The following is a 21,099-nucleotide window of genomic DNA, read 5'->3' as shown; positions in this document are numbered from 1 at the left end:
ATGATGAAATATTCTTGGTGGTGATGTTACTCAACAGACTGCCTGTTTTTTCACTCATTATGATGTATATCTTTTGATGCCAGTTTTCCTTATTTTGTCCCTTAAATTTTTCATTTCTATATTTACACAATTTTCTAAAGTCTATTGTCTTCATTATTTTGGTCTCTGGAACAGCTGCATGGCACTATAAAAGTATGTTGACTGCATAACAAATGACCTAATCCATGTTAGATTTTGCATGTGTAATATTTCAAAGTAAATAAATTTCTAAATAAGATCAGGGATTTCCAGTGAGAGGATGGAGAAGGAAACCTGTCTCCTTCTAATGACTTGTCCTAATAAGAAATTTACTGAAGTCATGTAAGTGCCTTTCAACAGCAGCCTAAAATATGTGTAGTGTAATACACGTTCTTAGTATGTTCGAGCTTCCCTCTTTCTTTGCAGAGGAGAGAGCTCATTCTTTTGTTCCTTCAGTGAAAAGTTCTTCGTTGGATGACAGAGGAAGAGAAGAATATTTTTGATCTCAGAAATCAATGTGCATGTGCATTTACTGGTATTAAATAGCAAATGATGAAATAGATGATTGATCTAGAAATTAACTTGCAAAGGAACAGAAGGGAATTTTGCAGCCATTCCTTCTGAATTTTGAGAGGAGTGGGGATTACCAGTTCCCATATTTTATTATGAAAATCCCACTCTTTACTCTCTCAAGAAAGGTTTAAATCCTAGACACAAAATACACAACAATTGTACTGCAAATTGGAACACTTTCATTTGTATTTATTTAACTCATTCATGGTTTTGTCACTTACGAGACATGTCTTTCAAAATACATGTGTAAGTCCCAATTTCATCTTCAAAGATGACAGCTTTCTTATAAATAAAACTTAGAGCTAACACGTGAATTTCCTTAGTATCAATATATTACCATGCAGCCCACATGCTTCGCAGGTGTTGTTGGCAAATTTCTGAGAGCAGAGAAGACTAAAACCTTATAAATCTTTCCATCTGAAAGTACGTTTCTGTGTCAAAGCCACTTTCAGTAAACTTGAAAGAATAATTGCAAATCCATTCCCTGTGTCTGTTTTCCCTCTCGCTAGTCGATACTTTTGCCTTACAAACACGTACACACACATGCACGTCTACTTCTTTGGGCAGAATGTAGAGATAAAGTGTTCCTTTTGTCATGCCCTTAATTTGGGTGGCATCAGAGGGAGTTCAGTGCTACTTGAAAATTCTTTTAATTCACACTATTTGCGGTAATTGTGTCGTCATGCACTGTGTTTTGGCGTCGTGGAAAGATGGGTGAGAGGGGGAAGAAGAAACGTAGAGAAGACAGCTTATGTTTAGACAAAAATATCATGCTAATCAGCACAGATGGGATGAGAAATACAGAAAAAGTACATGATAGTTTAATAGGTTTTTGGCAAAATGTGTTGGCTGTTGTTTGTTGTTTTTTTCTTTTTTCTTTTTGAATATACCTGTCTGGTGCTATTGGTCTTCTGTAACAAACCTGAATGATTGTTTTATATTAATGTCTGAGGCTAACTGTAGTGAGTATATTTTTTCCCCATCTAGATGCTGGTACAAAAGTCTTCCAAATACAATGCTTAATTTTTCTTCAGCTCTTTGTGTTTGGATGGCAAGCTGTGGAACATATTTCTGCACAGTATGAAGCATCTTGGCAGACTTCTCAGGCCAAGTATTGGTGGTTTTAGAGTTATCTTTGGATCTGTCAAAAGTGCTAATGGGCTTTGTTGAGCTTCTTTAAGTTTCTAAATCATATTTGCTTTTTGCTTTTCTGCGCTTTTTTATTTAACGATGATTAAGATTGCGCTTGGATTCATGACTAATCCAGTTTTGCTCTCACATGTGCTTTTTGTATAAAGCTGTCTTTATCATATAGCAACCCTTTCGTACCCATAAGCTACTTGGAAACAAATTCCCTAATTCAGCATTTTATGTATGTGTTAATATTCCCACCACCACTGCCCTCTTTAATTTCTGTGTTTTAAGAAGTGAAAGTACCCTCTGTAAACAAAAGACCTTCTTTGTTTGTCTTGCACTGTGAGGCAGAAAAGCCCCTTATTTTAGGAGAACGTGTTACATTTTGGTCAGGTTATCTACCTTGTAGCTTCCTAGTCTTGTTGGTAAAGATTTTAGGATTGCATTCCTAAGTATTTATTCTGCTAGTTCTTAGAAAACATCTTAATTCTTTAGAAAATAATACTGATTCATGCCACTGCAGCGTGTGCACAGGGTTATTACTTTGATAATGGTGCATGGGTAGCACTGCTGGGTGATGGGAAGGTGCATGGGATGAACTGACCATAGTCTCTTGTGTCACTTGCTTTCCTTCTCTTGTTTTTTTGAGTTACAGTCACTTACAGTAATTTTTACATAGGTACTTTTTACTGTTTCTGAGCAACAAAAACACAGTGGAAGAAACCTGTGCTGCTCAGGAAGTGTGCGTGTAAATTTTTAGTAGCCTTTGTTGCTTCTGTCCTGGTCTTTCTGTCTGTGCCTTAGCGGCAGTTTGCACACGAACTTTGTTTACAATATTCTTGTGCTGCAATTATTTTTTAGACTATATAAGCATATTGGTCACTCAGGTAAAATTGGATGTTTGAATGTTGAGTGTACAAATGAGGAGATCAGATGACCTGTGTAACTGTTCTTAGCTTGTGTTACATGGCAGCATGTATTTCCTGTGATCAGAATTGTTCTGGCATAGACTGGGCTTAGATTGTTTTCCTTAATGAACTTGAATTTGCCATATTAGAAGTGTCATATTAGAACATGAGTTTTGTACCTCGTCAGGTGGCTTTGAAGTTTCTGTAGAAGTGACAAAACCTATTTTTTCTCTGAGAAGTATCTTGTATTTTAGAAGCTGTGTATGAAACATCATAAGTTTTATTAATCCAAGACTCAGCTCCCCAAAAAGTTAGGGGAAAGAAACCGCAGTTAAATACTGCTCTGACACAAGATGACCTACTGAGTGCATAGCCACTTAATAGATGTAGCAGAACAAGAGGAAATCTGCTTTTGTTTGTTTGTTTTAAAGGCACTTGTTTTTGTAATACCATGAATCAAAAATTTTCTCTCTCTTCCTAGAGAAACCTGACAGAGTATTTTGTAGCAGTTGACGTCAACAACATGCTCCATCTCTACGCCAGTATGCTGTATGAACGCCGCATCCTCATTTGTTGTAGTAAGCTCAGCACTGTAAGTAAACTGCAGAATTTCTTCTATGCGAAGTATTTTTTTTAGAATGACAGTCATACGTAGGCAATAACTTGAAATATCTAGAATGTGAAGAACAATGGATATAACTTCCCACTAAAATATAGCATTGAAGTTGGTCTTCCTATACAAATGAACACACAGAAACTTGTGAGAAATCCTCTGCTTGGTGAAGGACTTGGTAGCAGAGATGAAGCTCTGCTTTTATGTTTAAATATAACCATAATCATTAGTATCTATATAATTAAACTTATTGGCGTGGGGTGGTCTAGAATTCTAGAAAAAGATACTGAAGCATATACTGATGTGCCTCTAGCCATTCAGAATACTAGAATTTATTTTTTTAAGAAAAAAATATTTTTAATGTATAAAAGCAATAAATGCATGAATGTACTTGGCCTGTGAAAAGAGGCCAGAGGTGCTGCAGAGTCTCTGTCCTTGGAGATATTTAAAACCTGACTGAGCAATGCCCTTAGCAAACAGCTCCAGCTGATGATGCTTTGAGCAGGGCAGTTGGGGTCAGATTTGATGATATCCAGGGCCCCTTCCAACCTCAGCTGTGCAACCTCAGCTCAGTTCTGTGGTTCTAGGTGATGACTTTACTGAACTTCTGTTGGCTTCTAACATTGAAATGAGAAAGGTTTTTTTGATCCAGTATTCCCTGAGGGGTTGTTGGTGCATAAATGTACTAATATTTATGCCACAGTGAAGTCCCTTTTTCGTAATTTATTGACAGAAAAAAAAAAAAAGGATAAATGATACTGTCAGATGGATGTTCTAGTGACCTTCTGTGGATGGACCCAAGGAGTGGGCTAAAATACGTTGACAATCCATGATTTTTTGTTGCAGTTTTGTTTGATAAAGTTTAGTCTTAATGCTGTTTAGACTCCATCAAGGATCTGAGAGATAAAAGGTACTGAACACTCTAGAGTGCTCTCTTCTAAAAAATGACTGCACATCAAAACCAAGCACAAGCCTGATTTAGTTCAAAGTTTTGTGTTATGCATTTGAAGGTTTATCAGTCAATAATATTGTGATTTTCTTTATAAAAGAAAATGTTAAGTTTTCATTCTGTTTGCTCTGTTAATGGGTATTGATTGCTTTCCTTTATAAATGATAAGCATAAGATGGTTTAATAAATGTTGCTTTCTAGTGCTATGGACTAAGTACTTGAATGGTCCTTTCTAAAATACAAGCTTCCATGTCCATTTTGTGTGGTATTACCTAGCCTCTTACTGTTTGACCATGACCTACTTTGTATTTGAGATTTAAAACTGCTTCATGGAATTGTAAATACTATGGAAGGCAAAAATTAAAAGGTATAAGAAGGATCTGTTGATATGGGGTGGAAAAAGGAAAGAGAGTAAGACTTCATACTAAATATGAGAATAAGTATTACAGTATAATTTTGAAAGGTAGGTAAAACTGTGGTAGTTAGAGTAATTCCTGGGGCCTATTAATAATTATTAAATGTTTACAATTAATCCCACATGTAAATGTGTTCTAGGTCCTCCCTACTAAAATAAAACAAATAAGATGTAAAGAAGTGTTTATTTCAGAAAAGTAAAAAGTGGAAAGAATAGTAACTTATCAGAGAAGAGGAAAGAGAATGGTTATCCAAAGTATTTCAAAATGTGTGGTTGCTTGGTTTAATCTCTCTCTTTGTGACAGAGCCTGGGAAGAAGAATTACTTACCTGTCACTTTGCCTTTCTTAATGAGCCGTTTCACAAGTAGGGTTGTGTTTTCTTTCCTATCTTTCTGCTTTTCCTCTTCCTTTTGCCTCTGTCCAAGATAAAAGCATGTCTCGTTCTTCGGTAGGGAGGGGTATTCATACTGTGTGTTCTTATCTTACAACTTTATATATAAACTGCTCCAAGATTGGAGTGACAGTGTAAGACAGGTTTGAAGTGTTGGGCCAGAGCCAGCGATTCCTTGCCTGCACGCTCTGCTCTGCATGTTCCAGCAGTAGGAACAAGCTGCATTATTTTATTTCAAACTGTGCTCAGCGGAAGCCAAGACCTTGTAACTGGAAACGTACCAAACTGAGAATTCTCAAAGTGGAGGGAGGGTGGTGTGGTGGTGAGAGGGGGTGGTTTCTTTGTGGTTTTGTTTTGGTTTAGTTTTTGTTTTTTTGGGGTGTGTGTGTTTTTAACAAAAAAGTGGAATGCAGTTAATTTCATTTTGAGAGACATAGCACACTTCATACTTAAGGCTTAAATGTAATATTAAGAGGGAAAACTAAACAGTCTTGTGTAGAAAAGTCTTTTATGGTAGAATGCATTCTGTGCTATAGTAAAGCATATGAAATTCAAATTTTGATTTGAAGTGTCCTTAATGTGGCTATTAAATAAGATTTAGAGGTAACTGAGTCTGTATTTATTAGCTACTTTATAAACCATATATACCGAGTCCGTGGAAGATTTTTTGCTGTTTTCTTGGATTTTTTTTTTCCTACAAAAGGAAACTCAAGTCATTTCTCAAAATGTTAAAGCAATTACTTTAAACACACACACACAAAAAAGTACTCTGTGATCTAACTACTCACGAAAAGCCAATGTGAATCAGAATGCATAAAACAACTGTTTGGCAAAAGACCACCTGCAGGTGGGACTGTGCAGTTGCAGAAATGAGGCAGAAGAGCTTTCCTTTCGTCCAGTATTCTCTCTCCCATCATAACTTGCCCGTGCAGCTCCGTCTCAGGAAGGAATGCTGACTGTGTGTGATAAAGCAGCACCAGATTGCTTCTCATCAGAGAAAGGTGGTGTACATGCAGCCTGATGACTTAAAAACCTTAAATTTTGAATTGTTATCATGTTTTTGTTAGGCTGCTTCTTACTGCGGTGAATTTCTTTACATAATTTTTATATTTTGTAAGTGTTAGTACAAAGGAAAAAATACCATTCTGTCATGAATGGTCTTTTGTTCTTGGGTGTTGAGAGGTTGCTATTTCACTTCTTCCATGTCACAGAACGTACTAATACACAACCTCTTCTTTCCTGATTGATTTCTGACATGTATGAGGGCTCGGAGGAAAGGAAATTGCGGTTCTTAGGAAAATACAACATATGATCAATAACATTGACTAAACATCCTTGTGATGCAATCTAGCTAAAAGCTTGCACTGTTCTTGTTCTACAGCAGGCTTACAACTGCTGTTCTAGAAGTACCAATTCTTCCTTCCCAAGAGCTCCGTTGCTGCCCCTACAACCTGCTGCCAGCATAGGTTTTCTCCTTCATACACCATTTTTACAACAGCTCTGCTTTCACTGTTTAATTCTTGTGTAACTCAGTCTTCAGCTTTTTGCTGTGCTTTTAGCCCTGCGTAATGCAGAATGATCTTACACATGCCTGAAAGGTGGTAATTTGTTTTCCAGTATATATGGCACATCTGTAGCCACGTACTGCTTCTGTAAAACTGTGCAGTGTCTGTGTGTAAGTACAAAGCAGAATACGCTGGAAAATGGTCTATTGTAATTCAACATCAGTTTATAACTTTTCTGTGTATGACAAAACCCCATTGATTAATTTGGTCAAATGAGGCTTTTAAAGTATTCAAGGTAAAACTGCAAAAAGTGAATCAGTAACTCAGTGTCTTTCTTAAATAGCTCTCTTGCATTCTCTAGCAACAGCTGTGGGAAGCAGAGGTAGTGGAACTGATCTTATTTCAAAATGCTGGATTCCTACAGTTTTGACAGTTGGGCATTTCTCAGGCTGCCTTATTATTAAGTGCTTGTTTTCTATATGGCAATCACTGATCAGGTGAGGTCTTGAGCAAATATGCTATTTCTTTTTTTATGAGCCCTTATCTTGGCAGAGTTGAAGGACAGTAGTGGTGCTTACCCGTGGTAGTATGCTACTTGAATCCATGCCAGATAGCAAGGTGGGAGTACATCTCAAAAATAAGTGACAGGTTCTGCTCAGATGTCTGTAGTGTTGAGCATTATGTCTGTTTAATCCTTTCTTGCTGAGTTTTAAAACCAATGGAAGGGGTTTGGAAGGGGCCTCTTCGGATTACTGAGTGCAGTTCTCCACGGCAGCAACCGTGTTATATAATAATGCCAGGAAATAATCCATTTGATCCTATAGAAGCAATTCTTAAGTAAGATTTAAATTTTTAAGGGGGGTTGGGTGGGTTTTTTTTCCAGACATCTTCTTGATTTGGAGAAGGGAAACTGAAAGCATATAGGACTTAGGAATATAGAGAAAAACTACATTGGGAAAGTAAACCTTTTTCTTCTGCACATTTTGGAACTAGGCTATACCTTTCATCTAATTTTTGAGAAAGGAGCATATTCTCTGGTAGGAATAATATAAGGATTAGTTGAACCATAATGGGATAGAGATAAATCTTTAGCATAAATATAGAATAAATTCAAGATTTTGTGGTTTCTAAACCATGCTTGTATTATTCTAACATACTGATATTTACATCCCATATGGACCATAAACTAATGTTCACCTGCTAATGAAGAAGAAGGACTGAACAGGTACTTGTTCAGATGTTCAAGTACTTGCTGGACCCTGTCTACTTCTGAAGGTACTTTTCCTTAGGACTGTGGTTCAAACCTAATACCAATTCTTGCATTTTCTTATTTATGGAAGCACATTGTCAGCGCTGGGATGCTTATAACACTGTTAATTCAGTCAGTGCTAAGGAAAGGAGTGGTTGTATAGCTTCCAGTGTTTGAAACTGCACAAGAAAGCATATTGTTAGATGAAGAAATTATTGCTGCAGTTAAGATTTGACATTGGAAAGCTATTAAAAAAGCTGGAAACAAATCATTTTCAGGCCCTTTTGAAGGTAGTGAAGAAGGCTTTTATTATTTGAATTATCCATTTGATAATTAACAGAATAAATTAACAGGGAATTAACAGATTTCTGTAATATCATTAGATGACACCTTGGTGAAGCTGCTCAATACCAAACATGAGGAAAGAGTAATAAAGGACTCAACAAATGATTGTGTAATTTTAATATGAATGACATAAATGGTGCTGTTAATCTGAGGTTCATTTGAGAATATTTCAGTCAAATGGGAGTAGTGGGATGCTTTTTTCATTGACTTTCAAAGAATTGAACAGAGTATATTATTTCAGATTGCTTAACATTTGAAGATGCATAGAAATTAATGGCCAATATCGTAGTTACTAATAGTTCCACTGGAACCAAAAGTGCTTTCAAGGGAGACAAAAATGAAAATCTAAAGGACATTAAAAGTGTCAGACAAGACCGTGCCTCCAGATTTCATCAGTAGTTCTTGTGAATTTACTGAAATTGTAGCGATGCTTAAGTGGGTATTTATCTCAGTACAGATGAATTTGTGCAGATGAATGTCACTAATTCAAAAAAATGATTGTCAGAATTATCTATAGTTCAATTTGGTGGAGGCTGTAGGCCAAGAAACGGACGTAACAGACAAGACAGAAACCAGGAATGCACGCAGATTTTGTTTGCAGTCCTGGTAAGTGAGACAGACATACAGCAAGTGAACAGTTTCTATGTAGAGAGGCATCATTACTCCATACCAACGTGCAAGTACAGAAGTATGAAGAAAGGAAGATCAAAATAGTTTCTGGAAAAAGAAACACAAGAAAAGATATACATCATAAGAGTAAGGTGTAATTTTAGAAATTTCTGTTTGGGTTTGAAAGTTGGGTGTGATAGCATTCTCCCTTGAAGAAGCTACAATTCTTGGAGCTGTTTCTATGAAAAAAAATGGGAACCTGTCACAAGGAAGACTAGAACTAGTGAATGCATAAACAAAGTCTATTAGGAAAGAATAAATAAGACCTTTGCAAAAAAAATCCTTGCATCAAATCTTAAAAATCTTTTACAATCTAGGTTATCAGTGAGTAGGTAATATAGATGATTAGAACTCAAAAACATCATCAGGCAGAGAACTTACTTGTGTATTTTAGCCACAGTAATATGAAGCATTCTAATATAACTTGGGTAGGTACCAGGTAGAGCTTAAACTTCTGGCTTTTCAATGCAGCAAGGGTGTGTTTTTATCTGAAATTTTAGTCCTGTATGGTTTGACGCTTGGCATACTGGGTGTTGGGTTCTGAACGATTTGAAATGATCTGTGTCTATTTTGAGCTGTAAATTGCAAAATCTATTTCTGTTCATTTTTATAGTCACTTTTCTGCTTTTGAAAAAATCCCACTTGTGAAGCTTATACCTCACCCTCGTTCTTATCTGAACACTGTAGAAAACCGCAGTAATTCTCTCCCCAAAATCTTAGTGTCTCGGTGCATTCTCATTGCTTATCCTGATCTGTATTGTACAGAGACTAAAATAAGACAAAATATGTGCCTGTCTTCAATTTTTTTGCCTAATGACCTGAGTTTTAATCAGAAAACTGTGTTCTGTTACTTACAGAAATTGCACTGGAATTACAGAAAGGCTTTGCCATTGGGCATAAGCCACACCAGATCCAGAGCGTGTAGCTGGTTTTCCTGGCCATGGAGCTTTAAGAGACTGTATTAGTGCACACCTTCGCATAATCTTTAATGCTTGGAGTAAATAATGATTAGCTCATCTAGACTATGAAAATCAATACTAATAAGCGTCATCTGCTTTTGGATCTAACCGCATCTAGGAGCAATGTCACAACTTGTCTTTGCTCAGTTACATCTCTCTGCAACTTCAGGCCACCGCAATGACCTCATTTCTTCAGAATTTGTCTTTTAGGTATTTGTAAGCAGTGTTCCCCCTCCCTATTGTCCAGACAAGCAATAAATGCTTTAATTAATCTTTTTTCTGTACCTTGAAATAACTGATAGGTTTTCATTGAGTTTTGTTTTCAAATTAAGTTTTAACAAGTGAGAGACATTGTAGTACTTGCACCAAGTACCATTAAAAGAGACTCAAAACTGCAAAACGCTGTCAGGGTGGATGTGATTGCTTATCACCTTTTTGTCTTTTTAGTTTGTGTCTATTTGTATGCTACAATTCATTTTTTATTTTATACTTTCTCAAGTGTATGTGTTCATACCCTCTTCTTACCTCATTTTGACTATAGTTTTAGTAGAGATTTCTTTATTGAGGATTATCACCACATTCATTTTAGTATCCTCAGTGAATATGACAAATATCCTGCTTATTTTCTTTTCAAAATTATTAATTATGGCTTGAAATGGGCTTGAGACACAATTTCCTCCAAAGCACTGTGAAGATTCTCCCCATGGGTAGACTAGCACTTGTGTTTGCTATTTATGATCTTTTTTGTACCTGCTGATGTCAAAACTATTCTTAATGAGTTTTTAAAAATATAACTGAGAAAATCAGTGGATCAAATGATTGGTGAAGGTCAATTAGATAAAAATATCTTCTAAATAATGAAAATGTAATCATTGAATTTGGTATGATATATTCTTAAGAAATGTATGTCACTGGTGTTGTACCTTCCTGAGCTCAAATATTTTTCAGGTTGTGTTATAATTTCAGTTCATTTTTATGATAACTGCAAGGATCTTTTTTTTTTTTTCCTTTACTATTTTTTTTCTTCACTGTGTGTTTTCATTCCCATCTTTACGTTGCTTTATAGAACACTGGGTGTTCTTTTCAGGTTTTGTTTGTTGAATGAATCATGTTCTCAGCTGTTTAACTAAGTCAGTCAAATGACAGCCACCATAAACCAGTCATGCTTTACCCACCCAATACCCATTTTAAGAGCGACACTGGATATTGTGTAATAAAGCATGTTGATATAAAAACAAAATTGATTATTTTTTTCTTATAGCCTTACTTTTTTAAGCTTGGTTTTTGTCTTATTTTATGATCTTCTTTTAATATGTGTTTTTCAGTTAACTGCCTGCATTCATGGGTCTGCAGCTATGCTCTACCCGATGTTCTGGCAACATGTTTACATTCCTGTTCTGCCCCCACATCTATTGGACTACTGTTGGTAAGGCTATATATATATGTGTGTGTGTATAAAATTTAGCTTCACAACAGTTTTAACATTTCTGTATTGCAAGATTTAAGTCCTCTTATGCTGCAACTGTTAGTCTAAAAATACTTATATTAAGTAAACAGTGAACATAGTAAGTAAAAAAATATTTTCATGGCATTAGGTAATGGTGTATCAGTATGCTGAAATACACTGATGTGAGTGGTTACTATGAAATGCTGCAACTTAGTTATTTTATACTTATAATCTGTTTTTAGCATATTTATGTTAAATTTTAAAATATGAATTAAGACTCTAGCAGTAAAAGATAGAGTGGAGAAGATACTTTATTTTTTCTGCTTTCCTGAATTTCTGTTGGGGATGGGGAGGAAGCTATTCATTTTCCTACAGTGATCTTCTAATATTCTCGGTGTGTGCTAGGACATTCTTACCTTATATAGGGGAATGATTATAAACCATTCAAAAACGTATGCATTATTATGATGTTACAGTTTTGGCACAGCCTATGAGCAATGCCATATATTGTCACAGCTGGCCCTGTTTTGACCAGGAGCTCAGACCACCTTCTGAGGTGTCTTCCAGTGTGAATTCTGCGATTCCACAGTGTCCGTGTGGCTTAAGGAGCCTCCTTATTCACTGTTGTGGTCTTCAGATAAGCGTGTCATTAGTTATCTCTCGGACTTTGCGGTCAGTGGTGCAGAAGCCTGTCTAAGATGCTCTCTCAGTTTTCAGTTTCTCTTCTAGCACAGTCAGACAGTTCAGCCTAATCAGCCATAACATAGTCTCTTCCCTTTGCTGTGTACAGGAACGGTGGAAGAGAACTCTGAGTAATTAACAAGTTTTTTAGTTGCTCAGCTGTTAGTTGCTGAGTTTGTGTGATTTGCCCTTTTCTGTTCCCACTGTGTACACAGCAGGGAGATGAAGTTTGCCCAGGAAGAGTGGCTGCTCTCTCACCTTAGGCAGCCTAGGGAACGTAAACCTTCAAGGCCTGTTAGAGTTAATGGAATCGTTGCCATGTCATGTAGGGGTGGATTTAGGAAGTCCAGTTTGGCTTGACTTGGCCTGACGGATGTAAAGGGTAACTAACCTGTAGGCTTCCACAGGTCTGGAAGTAAAAGGAAAACACCAAAGAAAATGTAGACCTGCTGCTGCAGGACCATGCAGTTGCGTGATGGAGAACACAGAGGAGGCTGAGGTACTCAGTGCCTTTGTCTCTGCTGACAAGGCCCAGCCTCCCAGGTCTCCATGTCTGCATGTGTAGCAGAAATGTTTTTGTGAGGCAGGTATTACACAGTCACAAGGAATTGAGCCGCGGACTGCTTAAGTAAGCTGGACATTTACGAATTTGTGGGAGAAGATATGTTTGATCAGAGAGTGCTGATAAACTTTCGTGATACTATTGTAAGGCCACACTTCATAATTGAAGGGCATTGGCAGTCACAGATGTCCTCACTGACTGGAAAATAACTGTTGCACACATCTTTGGAAGAAGCGAGAAGATCCAAGAAACTACAGGCCATTCGGATTTGTCTCTGTTCACGAAAAAAAATATGAAACAAATCTTCATGAGAGCCATTTCTGTAGAAAAAGATCTGGATTCTGAGTCTGTAGTAGAATAAGACAAGACACAGGTGGTGTTAGTGGCATAAGCGTGTGATGTAAGGAGACTATGATTCTTCTAAAATGAGTATTTGATAGTGAGTTTGGCAAAACAGAGCATAGAGATTAGCAAAAGCCTTTCTGGTGGAACGTGATGCTCAGTGTGCTTTGGAGCATGAATTGAAACATAGAAACAGGCCCGCCTCTGCCCTCCCTGGCGTTTTATAAAGTCCTCAGAACAAAACGAACTATTGAACTTCAACTGACTCAATCATACTACGCCATATTTTAAGTGCATATTTTTAAGCTCTCAGCACAGTGATTTGGGGGGGTGGGGTCGGATTGGGGTGGTTTTTGTAAGAGGGATACTGTTCTGTGTGATGTTTTCTCTGCATTGAAGCAGGAGTAAGGAACCAGCAGGGATAACTAGCATTTTTAAGGGAAGTGCTAGGAGCTGAAACATCTAGGTTTAAAGCAAGCTTGTTCTTCTGCAGATTATTTAAATGTTAAGTATGTGCCTATGTCGAGGATACACGGAAAGGAATCTAAAAACTATTATCTTCTGTAGAAATGAACCTTCAATTTACTCACTGCACAGGAAGGGCAGGTTCTAGTCATTTGCACTGCCAGCAGGTGCCCTTTCTCTGCATAATGGGCTTCACATGTGTAATTAACACATGAAGGCTGCTACTGCCAGTTTTTTCTTCAGGTACATGCTGCTAGGAGTTTTCAGGACAACGATGTGGACCACAAGAGGCTTTTACGCTGGGTTTGAAGATTAGGTATTCATTGACTTTCTGACAAAGCCATGTTAAAAGGGGCTAAGTCCAGATCCCACAGCTGGGAGCAGAGGTGTGCAAAAAGCAAACACTTGGGCAGTGTACCCAAGGAAATAAAGACACGAGTCGCTGAGCTCTGCTGAATGAATTCTTTCATGGTGTAACACCCTGTCCATACAGCAAATGAGCTAGCTAGTGTGTGAAGTATGATTTTTAAACATATAATTATTAGGCTGTAATTGCATGCTCACAAATACAACAGCCGATTACCTTAGCCTGATATGAACTTTAATTGGAGAGGTAGTCTCACACTAATTGTTTGGATAAATAAATTTAGTAACAATCTGTGTGCCATAAATATATTTCTCAAAATAGAGTCCATTTATTTTGTAACCATGAGAACTTGGAAAGGTGATTTTTGCCTATGAGGACTGAGAAATCAGCTTCATGCTGTTTTAAGGCAGTATTATTGCTTATCAGTGTCTGCCTCTTAGGTCATTTCCCTTAAAATTATTTAAAAACATTAGAGTTTATTATTATATATTACTGTCTGGTTATTTATTTTGCAAATGTGATGTAAACAATTTAAAAATCTGAAATGGAAACAAAGAAAATTTAAGTTCTTCTGTTCTTAAAAATCAAAAAATGATGTTCATTCAGTTGACTTTGCTGTCCATTGGTGCATATTGATTATGCTGTTGGTGCTTTTGAGTCTTCTCCTGATCTTTGTAGAAATCACAAAAGGTTACAAGAACTCTGTATTACTTGTGATCTTTGAAAGGTTTTGGAAAAAAGGTATATTCCATCTGTGATTATTATCTGTGATATTATTTCAGTAGAACCTTTCTATGTAAAAAAAACAAACAAAAATGCTTCTAAGGTCCCAACTGATAATATTCCAATTCAGCTCCATGTTTGTGAAATCTGTTGGATTTCCCTGGGAGGACACACATGACAACTCTTGGATCTTCCCAGAACTATGAAAAAGTAGAATAGCTGTCTTCCCAGAGAGTGACAGGGTAATCTTCTTCCCACTTCCCTCTTGAAAGGATTATTTTAAATTTAATATTTATGTTCACCTGCAATCCTTATTCGTATACTGAAAATGCCAAAAGCCTCTGTCTCCAAAATGTTTGATCTCTCTAGACTTGCTCTTTGTGCTAGGGATACTGAGCCAGTTATGGTGGCTCAATACCACATACATGCATGTAGGATGACTTCAGCCATCTGCTTCTATCATTCAGGTTAAAGGGTGGGGGAATTAACACTGGTTATTATGTGGGCTTCTACCAGAAGTAACAGTACATGTTCTAAGGTGATAAAAACAGTCTTTTATATTAGATAGATTGCTTAGTAGCCAACATTAATATATTCTGAGAGCACCTTCTCAGAGCACCCTGCCACAGCTGCTGAATAAACGTTTCTGTTGGTGCAGTTTTCCCTTTCTCCAGGAGTTGGTTGTGGTTTTTTTTGAAACTCCCTTTCTCCTGTTTTCTAAATCTGCATGTAGTTCAGTATGCTCCTTTAAGTAGGTGGAGGGGGTAACTGGAGGGCAAGTACTCCTGCTGCTTGGGAAACAATGATTCCTTCCTCATGAGCCTCTGGGTAGGCATTTTGATTTAGCCTGGTACATCTGTGTACTCACTAAAAGCTCTTGTAGTTGCTCTGTGCAGTCAAGTTTCTAATTTGCATCAATTACCCTGATAAATTTGGGATTGAGTTCTGTTGCATCTCAATGAGTAATCTGAAGGGAAATCTGGAGACTACTTAGAGGGTAAAGTACTATCGGTGTATAAGAGCAACACATTAAGTCAGTGTTTGTATATCAAGACATGAACGTAGTAAATGTGATCTAATCATTTTCCTGGAACAGTGGAGGAAAATGGTGCAAGTCCCTGTGTAGCTATAAACTACGAACCTTCTTGAGATCTGTGGGTTTTACATTACATTTTCTGGTGAATTGCAGTTGTTTTGTTTTGTGTTTTTTTTTAAGGTGTGGGAGTTTTGTTGTTGTTGTTGGGGATTTTTATTTTTATTTTCACTTAAGAGGAAGTGTCCCTCTATTTCACCTGCTTCTCTTCCAATTAGTAGTTGCCCGCCTCTTGGGAGCATAATTAAGAGGTCTCTAGTTAGCCTAAGGAAACGAATTAAAGAAATTGTAAAAATGCAACTGTAATAAATGGGCAATATATAGCCGTTAAGTCCACAGTATCCATATTCATGCTTATTCATTGCTACTTTAATGATTTGATATTTACCTATATAACTCATTTGATTGTAAATAACCCTGATTGCGTTGGGAACCACTGTGGCACAAGAGGAGTAATAGCCTTTCTCTTTGTTCCAAAAGACTGAGGCAGGCTTTTTGTTTAAGCAGTGAATGTGCATAGTAGAAATTGATACTTCTTACTTTTGCACTTAATGGCTATTGCCTGCCATCAAACAGCTTTGAGTAATTAGGAGTTGTGGCTGTAGGAAGCCCCAGGACTGATTAAGCGTAAAGCAGTATGTAAAGACTGGTCTGAAGGTCAGTCCTTAATCTGTCATGGGTCTCAGAAGGATCAGTGATTGTGCGAAGTGTTTCTCCTGTTTATACAAGCAATGTATGTTCCTGAAGTTGACTGGAAAGACTTTAAAAACCATACACATCTAGCTTGGTAAAAGCTCCTTGAGTATGTCTTCTCTCAGGATCTGAATAGCAGTTGGGAAGAATTGTTGTGTGGTCTGAATGGTGAAGGGGAGTGCATGGTGTTCTCTTGTACAGTGTGGCACCTGAGTATTTAAGTAATGGCATATGATTAACACTTTTTAAAAAATAAAATAAAACAAAATAAAAAGTTAATAAAAGCAATTTATGAAGCCTGGCATGGATCTTCAACCAAACTTTGTTTATACAAAATGAAAAGTTCTTACAAGAACTATTTTCCCATGGTTTAGTTAACCTTCTTTGTTTACCTTCTACTTTCCCCATCTTCTCTTTTGCATCACAAATGCTATTCATCTTCCAGAGCCCTTTGTAGCATGCACGTGGTCTGCTTGTCAGCTTCTGTGCACCGGTGCCATGGCCCAGTGTCCCGTGATCCAGGCCCTATCCCGTGGTCCTATCCCGTGATCCAGACCTATGTTTGTTAAACATTTCTCAGAGAATTTTTTCTGAGGTTTCTTAGTGTTGTATTTGTGCTCTACCTCATTCCCTTAATGAAATCTGTGCAACTGTTCATAAAGCTAACACAAATGTTTGCGAAAGTAGCACATTATTTAACAAATTTCTGCTTCAAAGTTTGCTTGTTCATATTGATCACAATAATCTGAGCTATTTTATTGTATTATATATATATAAGTATATGAATTATTTATGAATGGGTAAGCTAAACCCACTCTTTGTAGTGCTTTAGCATCGAATTGTTCCTTCTGCTTTCTCCAGTCTGTCCAAGTATATATACATTGTGTAGCACATTAAGGATCTGGCTGCAATCATTTAGTATGTAGTAATACAAGTTTAAAGAAATAACAGCTTTGAAAACACTGCTAAAAGTTAGATTACTGTGGCCTTTACGCAGTCCCTGTAATAGCTTTATATGCTGTATTGTCTTTACATGAGATGACTTGCACTAGAAAATTGAAAAGAGAATTCGTTGCATCCTAAATCGATCCTTGCATCTCAAAGCCTATCTTGTAGTTCCATAAAATCTTACTGGGTATGCATGGTTTTAAGGATTTAGGCATTCTCATTGTTTTGTTGATAAACTGGGTGGGTGACAGATGGACATGATAGAGTTAATTAACTTTTACGGAGTCAGATTTTCCTATGCTTGGTGACAGGCTCTGCTTTTGGCCACATTAATAAATGGCTGGCTTTCTGGAATACTGCACTCTTCCTGCTTCCTTTCATTACATTAGCCAAGGTTCCACTAGATGGGACATTTGCAGTCTTAAGACTTCCTGCCGAGGTTCAGACTTTGTATTTTTGAGATTGAAGCTGTCGTGTTCCTGAAACTACTTAATTAGAAACACATTCATTTCAGTGCATACTGGAGGAGTCCTCAACAGCGTAGCCAGGCACACAGGGAAGTTGAGCATTTGTGCAGCTGGCAGCTAAACCAATGGTTTATACTTTGAATGTGAAATTACTGGGTATTTTCTTGCTCCTGGAATGTGGCCATTGGAAATGAAGAGATGTGGGTGAAAGAGATAATGTTTGTCACAAATAAAACATGCAAAATTACAAATAAATACTCCTCAGTTGAGCAGCAATCCATATGTAGTAAGTGTATATCATGTTGTATGGTAAAAATTTGTATCCAAGAATTTGGATATATGCTCTGGTTCTCACCTGTGGAATTCCCAAGGAAGCAGAGTCTTCAGCACTTGCACCAAGTTAGTTTACAATTCAGCAGTCTCTCTGGGCTATCACAAAGTGCTTTACTGGGTGAAGTTTGGGCAGGGGCGTTCTTGCCAGTGTATGCAATTCAGTAAGTTGTAAGGTGATAACACACCACTTCAGTATTCTACAAATGAACGCATATGATTCTCTGAAGTTATATATGTTTAAAGTCTTCAAAATGAAGGAAAAAAAAGTGTTTTCATCCAGAATGTGTAATATAGAGGCTGTTCACATCTCTTGGTACAGCATCCAACAGAGGAGCAGTTTTTGGTGGCATATTAATAAACATGCTAATTATTAATATGCCTATCAACAAATTGTACTTTTTGAAAAGTTATTTCTCACCAAATGAGAAGCAGAGTGATTTCTGCTGGTGTGTTGCAGTAGTTCTTTCAGCACTGTTCTTCCCTTACTGAACAGTAGGCACCAGTTTATAAAAGCAATATGGAAGATATTTTAATCCAAGGCAGCACAGTGACATTTCTCTCCTTTTTCATCTGAAATTGAAAATGAGCTCTTTGAGCTTCTGTATTCGAAATCAAATGAGGCTCTATTTTAAAAGTTGTGTCTGTCTGTGTGCTTTCAGTTTAACAGGCAGTATATGCCATATTTGCAATTAGCAGCTTTGGCATCCTCTTTGATATGTTCTAATAAGCAATGCAAATATAAGCTTTCCCTGATTAGTTGAGTGGGAGTTCTGTAGTAAGCTTAATATTAGAAATACTGTATATACAAGGATACAACTTTGATTCAGTATTCTTCCTGTGCTATACAGTCCATATTGCTGTTTGCAAACATCACTGAACAGAAGACTGAAAAGATCAGTCTTTCTCTTAGCGTTCTGTTTGATAACAAAAGTAAAACACCTGTGTTTGAGGCTACAAATTTGGTGTAAGAACTTGTTGATATACTTAAGTTTCGTATTCTGAAGGGAATAATGATACCAGCACATATCACAATAATTCAGGACTTAATCAGAATCTTCCAAAGTCATTTTTATATCCTTGCTTTATAATTGTAAATATTTCAAGATTGATACTAAGTTATTTAAAATGCGCCTGGACCCATAGTAAAAGGATTAAAGCTTGTAGTACTGGGTGCTACATACATTAAATTAACCACTTAACACTACAACTGGATTAATCTTCCTAAGCAATACTGTTTAGCAAAATTCTGTGTATTTATTCGAAAATTGTAATATTTTTAAGAGACCACAATATTTTATATGTATATATTTAATAGCTGCCCTTATGTACCTGTCTTAACTTAGAAATTCTGATGTCAAGAGAAATTTAAGTCTTATGGTAGTGAGAGGATATTGCAGTAAAACAAGTCTTTCAAATACGGAATAAAATTTTGTTAACATGTGGTTTGTTTATATATATATGTATATATATATATTTATATATTAAAGTCTAATCCAGTATACCAGTCTCTTCCTGTAGCTAATTTTATAACTCATATGTGTTAATCCAGCGTTACAAGAATGTAAAGCAAGTTTTTCTTCTTCTTTGCAGTGCCCCAATGCCCTACCTCATTGGAATACATTTAAGTTTGATGGAGGTAAGTCTTTCTAAACATTTCTGAAAATATATGTCATTTTATGATTTAGACTCAAATTCTGCAATTAATTTTACATTTGTTCATATGCTTAAAAATATAATAGTCCTGTTAATTTCTGTAGGAGTGTTCAGATAACTGAAGTTAGGTATGCATGATATTGTTAAAACTTAAGGGAGTCTTAATGGTACCTTGTACTGTCTGGGCACAGTTTGTTTGCAGTTCAGCAGTCAGCGATGAGCTGACATGGTGTGTTCCCCTCTTCATGCTGTTGCTTCCTGTAATAGTTACTGCCTCTAGTTTTACTCTATTCAGAAAGGCGGAGTTGATATTAAACTAAAATGTTGACAGTTATAGTTCTCTTGTAAGCATTTGCAGACAGTTTGTAATTTTTTTAATGTTCAAAAGACCTTGAAAAGAAGGAATTTGCTGTTAATGTTAACACAAAGCTGGCAGAAAACCAGCCCTCGCAGAAAGCTTCACATATAAACAATTCAGAGTAATTCTGCTAACTGTGTGTGTGTGCGTGGAAATAGCACATTTCCTTCTGCTTCCAATCCCGGTGAAACAGTTGATAACTTTTCTCAAAAGTGTCTGGAGGACCACATAAGCTATTAACTTAGATCCCTGTGAAAATCCTAGTCCTTATTAATAGTGCCCCTTCACACAGGAAGTCTGACCACCGTGTATGTGCTCGGTATGGGAAGAGGCATTCCTTTTAAGAAAGCACTGCCCTTTTGTAGGTACTTAAATTAGTAGGCAGTGTTGAATGGTAGGCATTGCAAATGCCCTTGGAAATTAATTGACTTTTGTCCCTGTTTTAGATACCTGTGTTTGGAAATTTAAGCTTAGGATATACGACAATTTACAATGCTGAATTTTTTCATCACACAAAGTAATGCATATTACTAGAGTATTTGTTTTTGTATTTTCCATAAAAATTATACCTTCTGTGGAAATATCGATCAAACATTTTCTTTCACTGAGGCATATTTATGTAATAATGATCTTCTATGTCTCTGTGTTTTTAAAACTCAGGTTTTTATACTATGTAACTTCCCCTTTTTTCACAGTATTAATGTGATGTAATTTCTTAGAAGTCACCGTTTTCATGAGGAGCTAGATAGAATATGCAGGGCTCCCCCCTGCTTGACCACAGATGCCCTTTATATTGCTAAATAAAGTACAGAATTACAGTGCAATGTGTTAGTGAATAAGCACTTATTCTAAATGTCAACATGTACATTTGTTTGTATATAAAATGTTTTTGTTAAAGGGATTTCTGATAATTAAATTTGAATACTGCATAGGCAGAACCAAAGTGATATCTAGGAAGTAGTCTGGCATGTATTTTTCATATTGAGCAAGAATTCTTCTGCCCAATAGCAGTGCCAGGTAATCACTGGCATTCTTCTTGGGGTATCTAGCTATTTAAAAAAGGAGTAAAAGGCCTGGTAGAGGATGAGATAACATCTTAGTGCAGGTACTTGTCAGCTTTTACAGATCTTCTCTCAGAAAGACCTGCGTGGTCAGCCTGGCAATGGGTATAGAAAAAAATAATAAATTACACTTCGGAGTTGCATTGTCTCACCCCTGCCTTGCTACATCAAATATTAC

General features: G+C 36.8%; 1 protein-coding gene across 8 annotated transcripts in view; it reads left to right on the top strand.

The window, feature by feature from the left end:
• Positions 1 to 21,099, top strand: part of DENND1A (DENN domain containing 1A) — a 194,153-nt gene that overhangs the window by 85,266 nt on the left and 87,788 nt on the right. For all 8 annotated transcript variants that reach the window (XM_040531311.1, XM_040531309.1, XM_040531308.1 and 5 more), the window contains 3 exons: positions 3,115 to 3,225; positions 11,054 to 11,154; positions 19,440 to 19,485. In XM_040531311.1, the coding sequence (XP_040387245.1) occupies positions 3,115 to 3,225; positions 11,054 to 11,154; positions 19,440 to 19,485 (258 nt within the window). The remainder of the gene's footprint in view (positions 1 to 3,114; positions 3,226 to 11,053; positions 11,155 to 19,439; positions 19,486 to 21,099) is intronic.

Source organism: Cygnus olor, chromosome 19 (genome assembly GCF_009769625.2).
Source record: "Cygnus olor isolate bCygOlo1 chromosome 19, bCygOlo1.pri.v2, whole genome shotgun sequence".
Taxonomy (NCBI): Eukaryota; Metazoa; Chordata; class Aves; order Anseriformes; family Anatidae; genus Cygnus; species Cygnus olor.
This window is presented reverse-complemented; position numbering and strand designations above follow the sequence as displayed.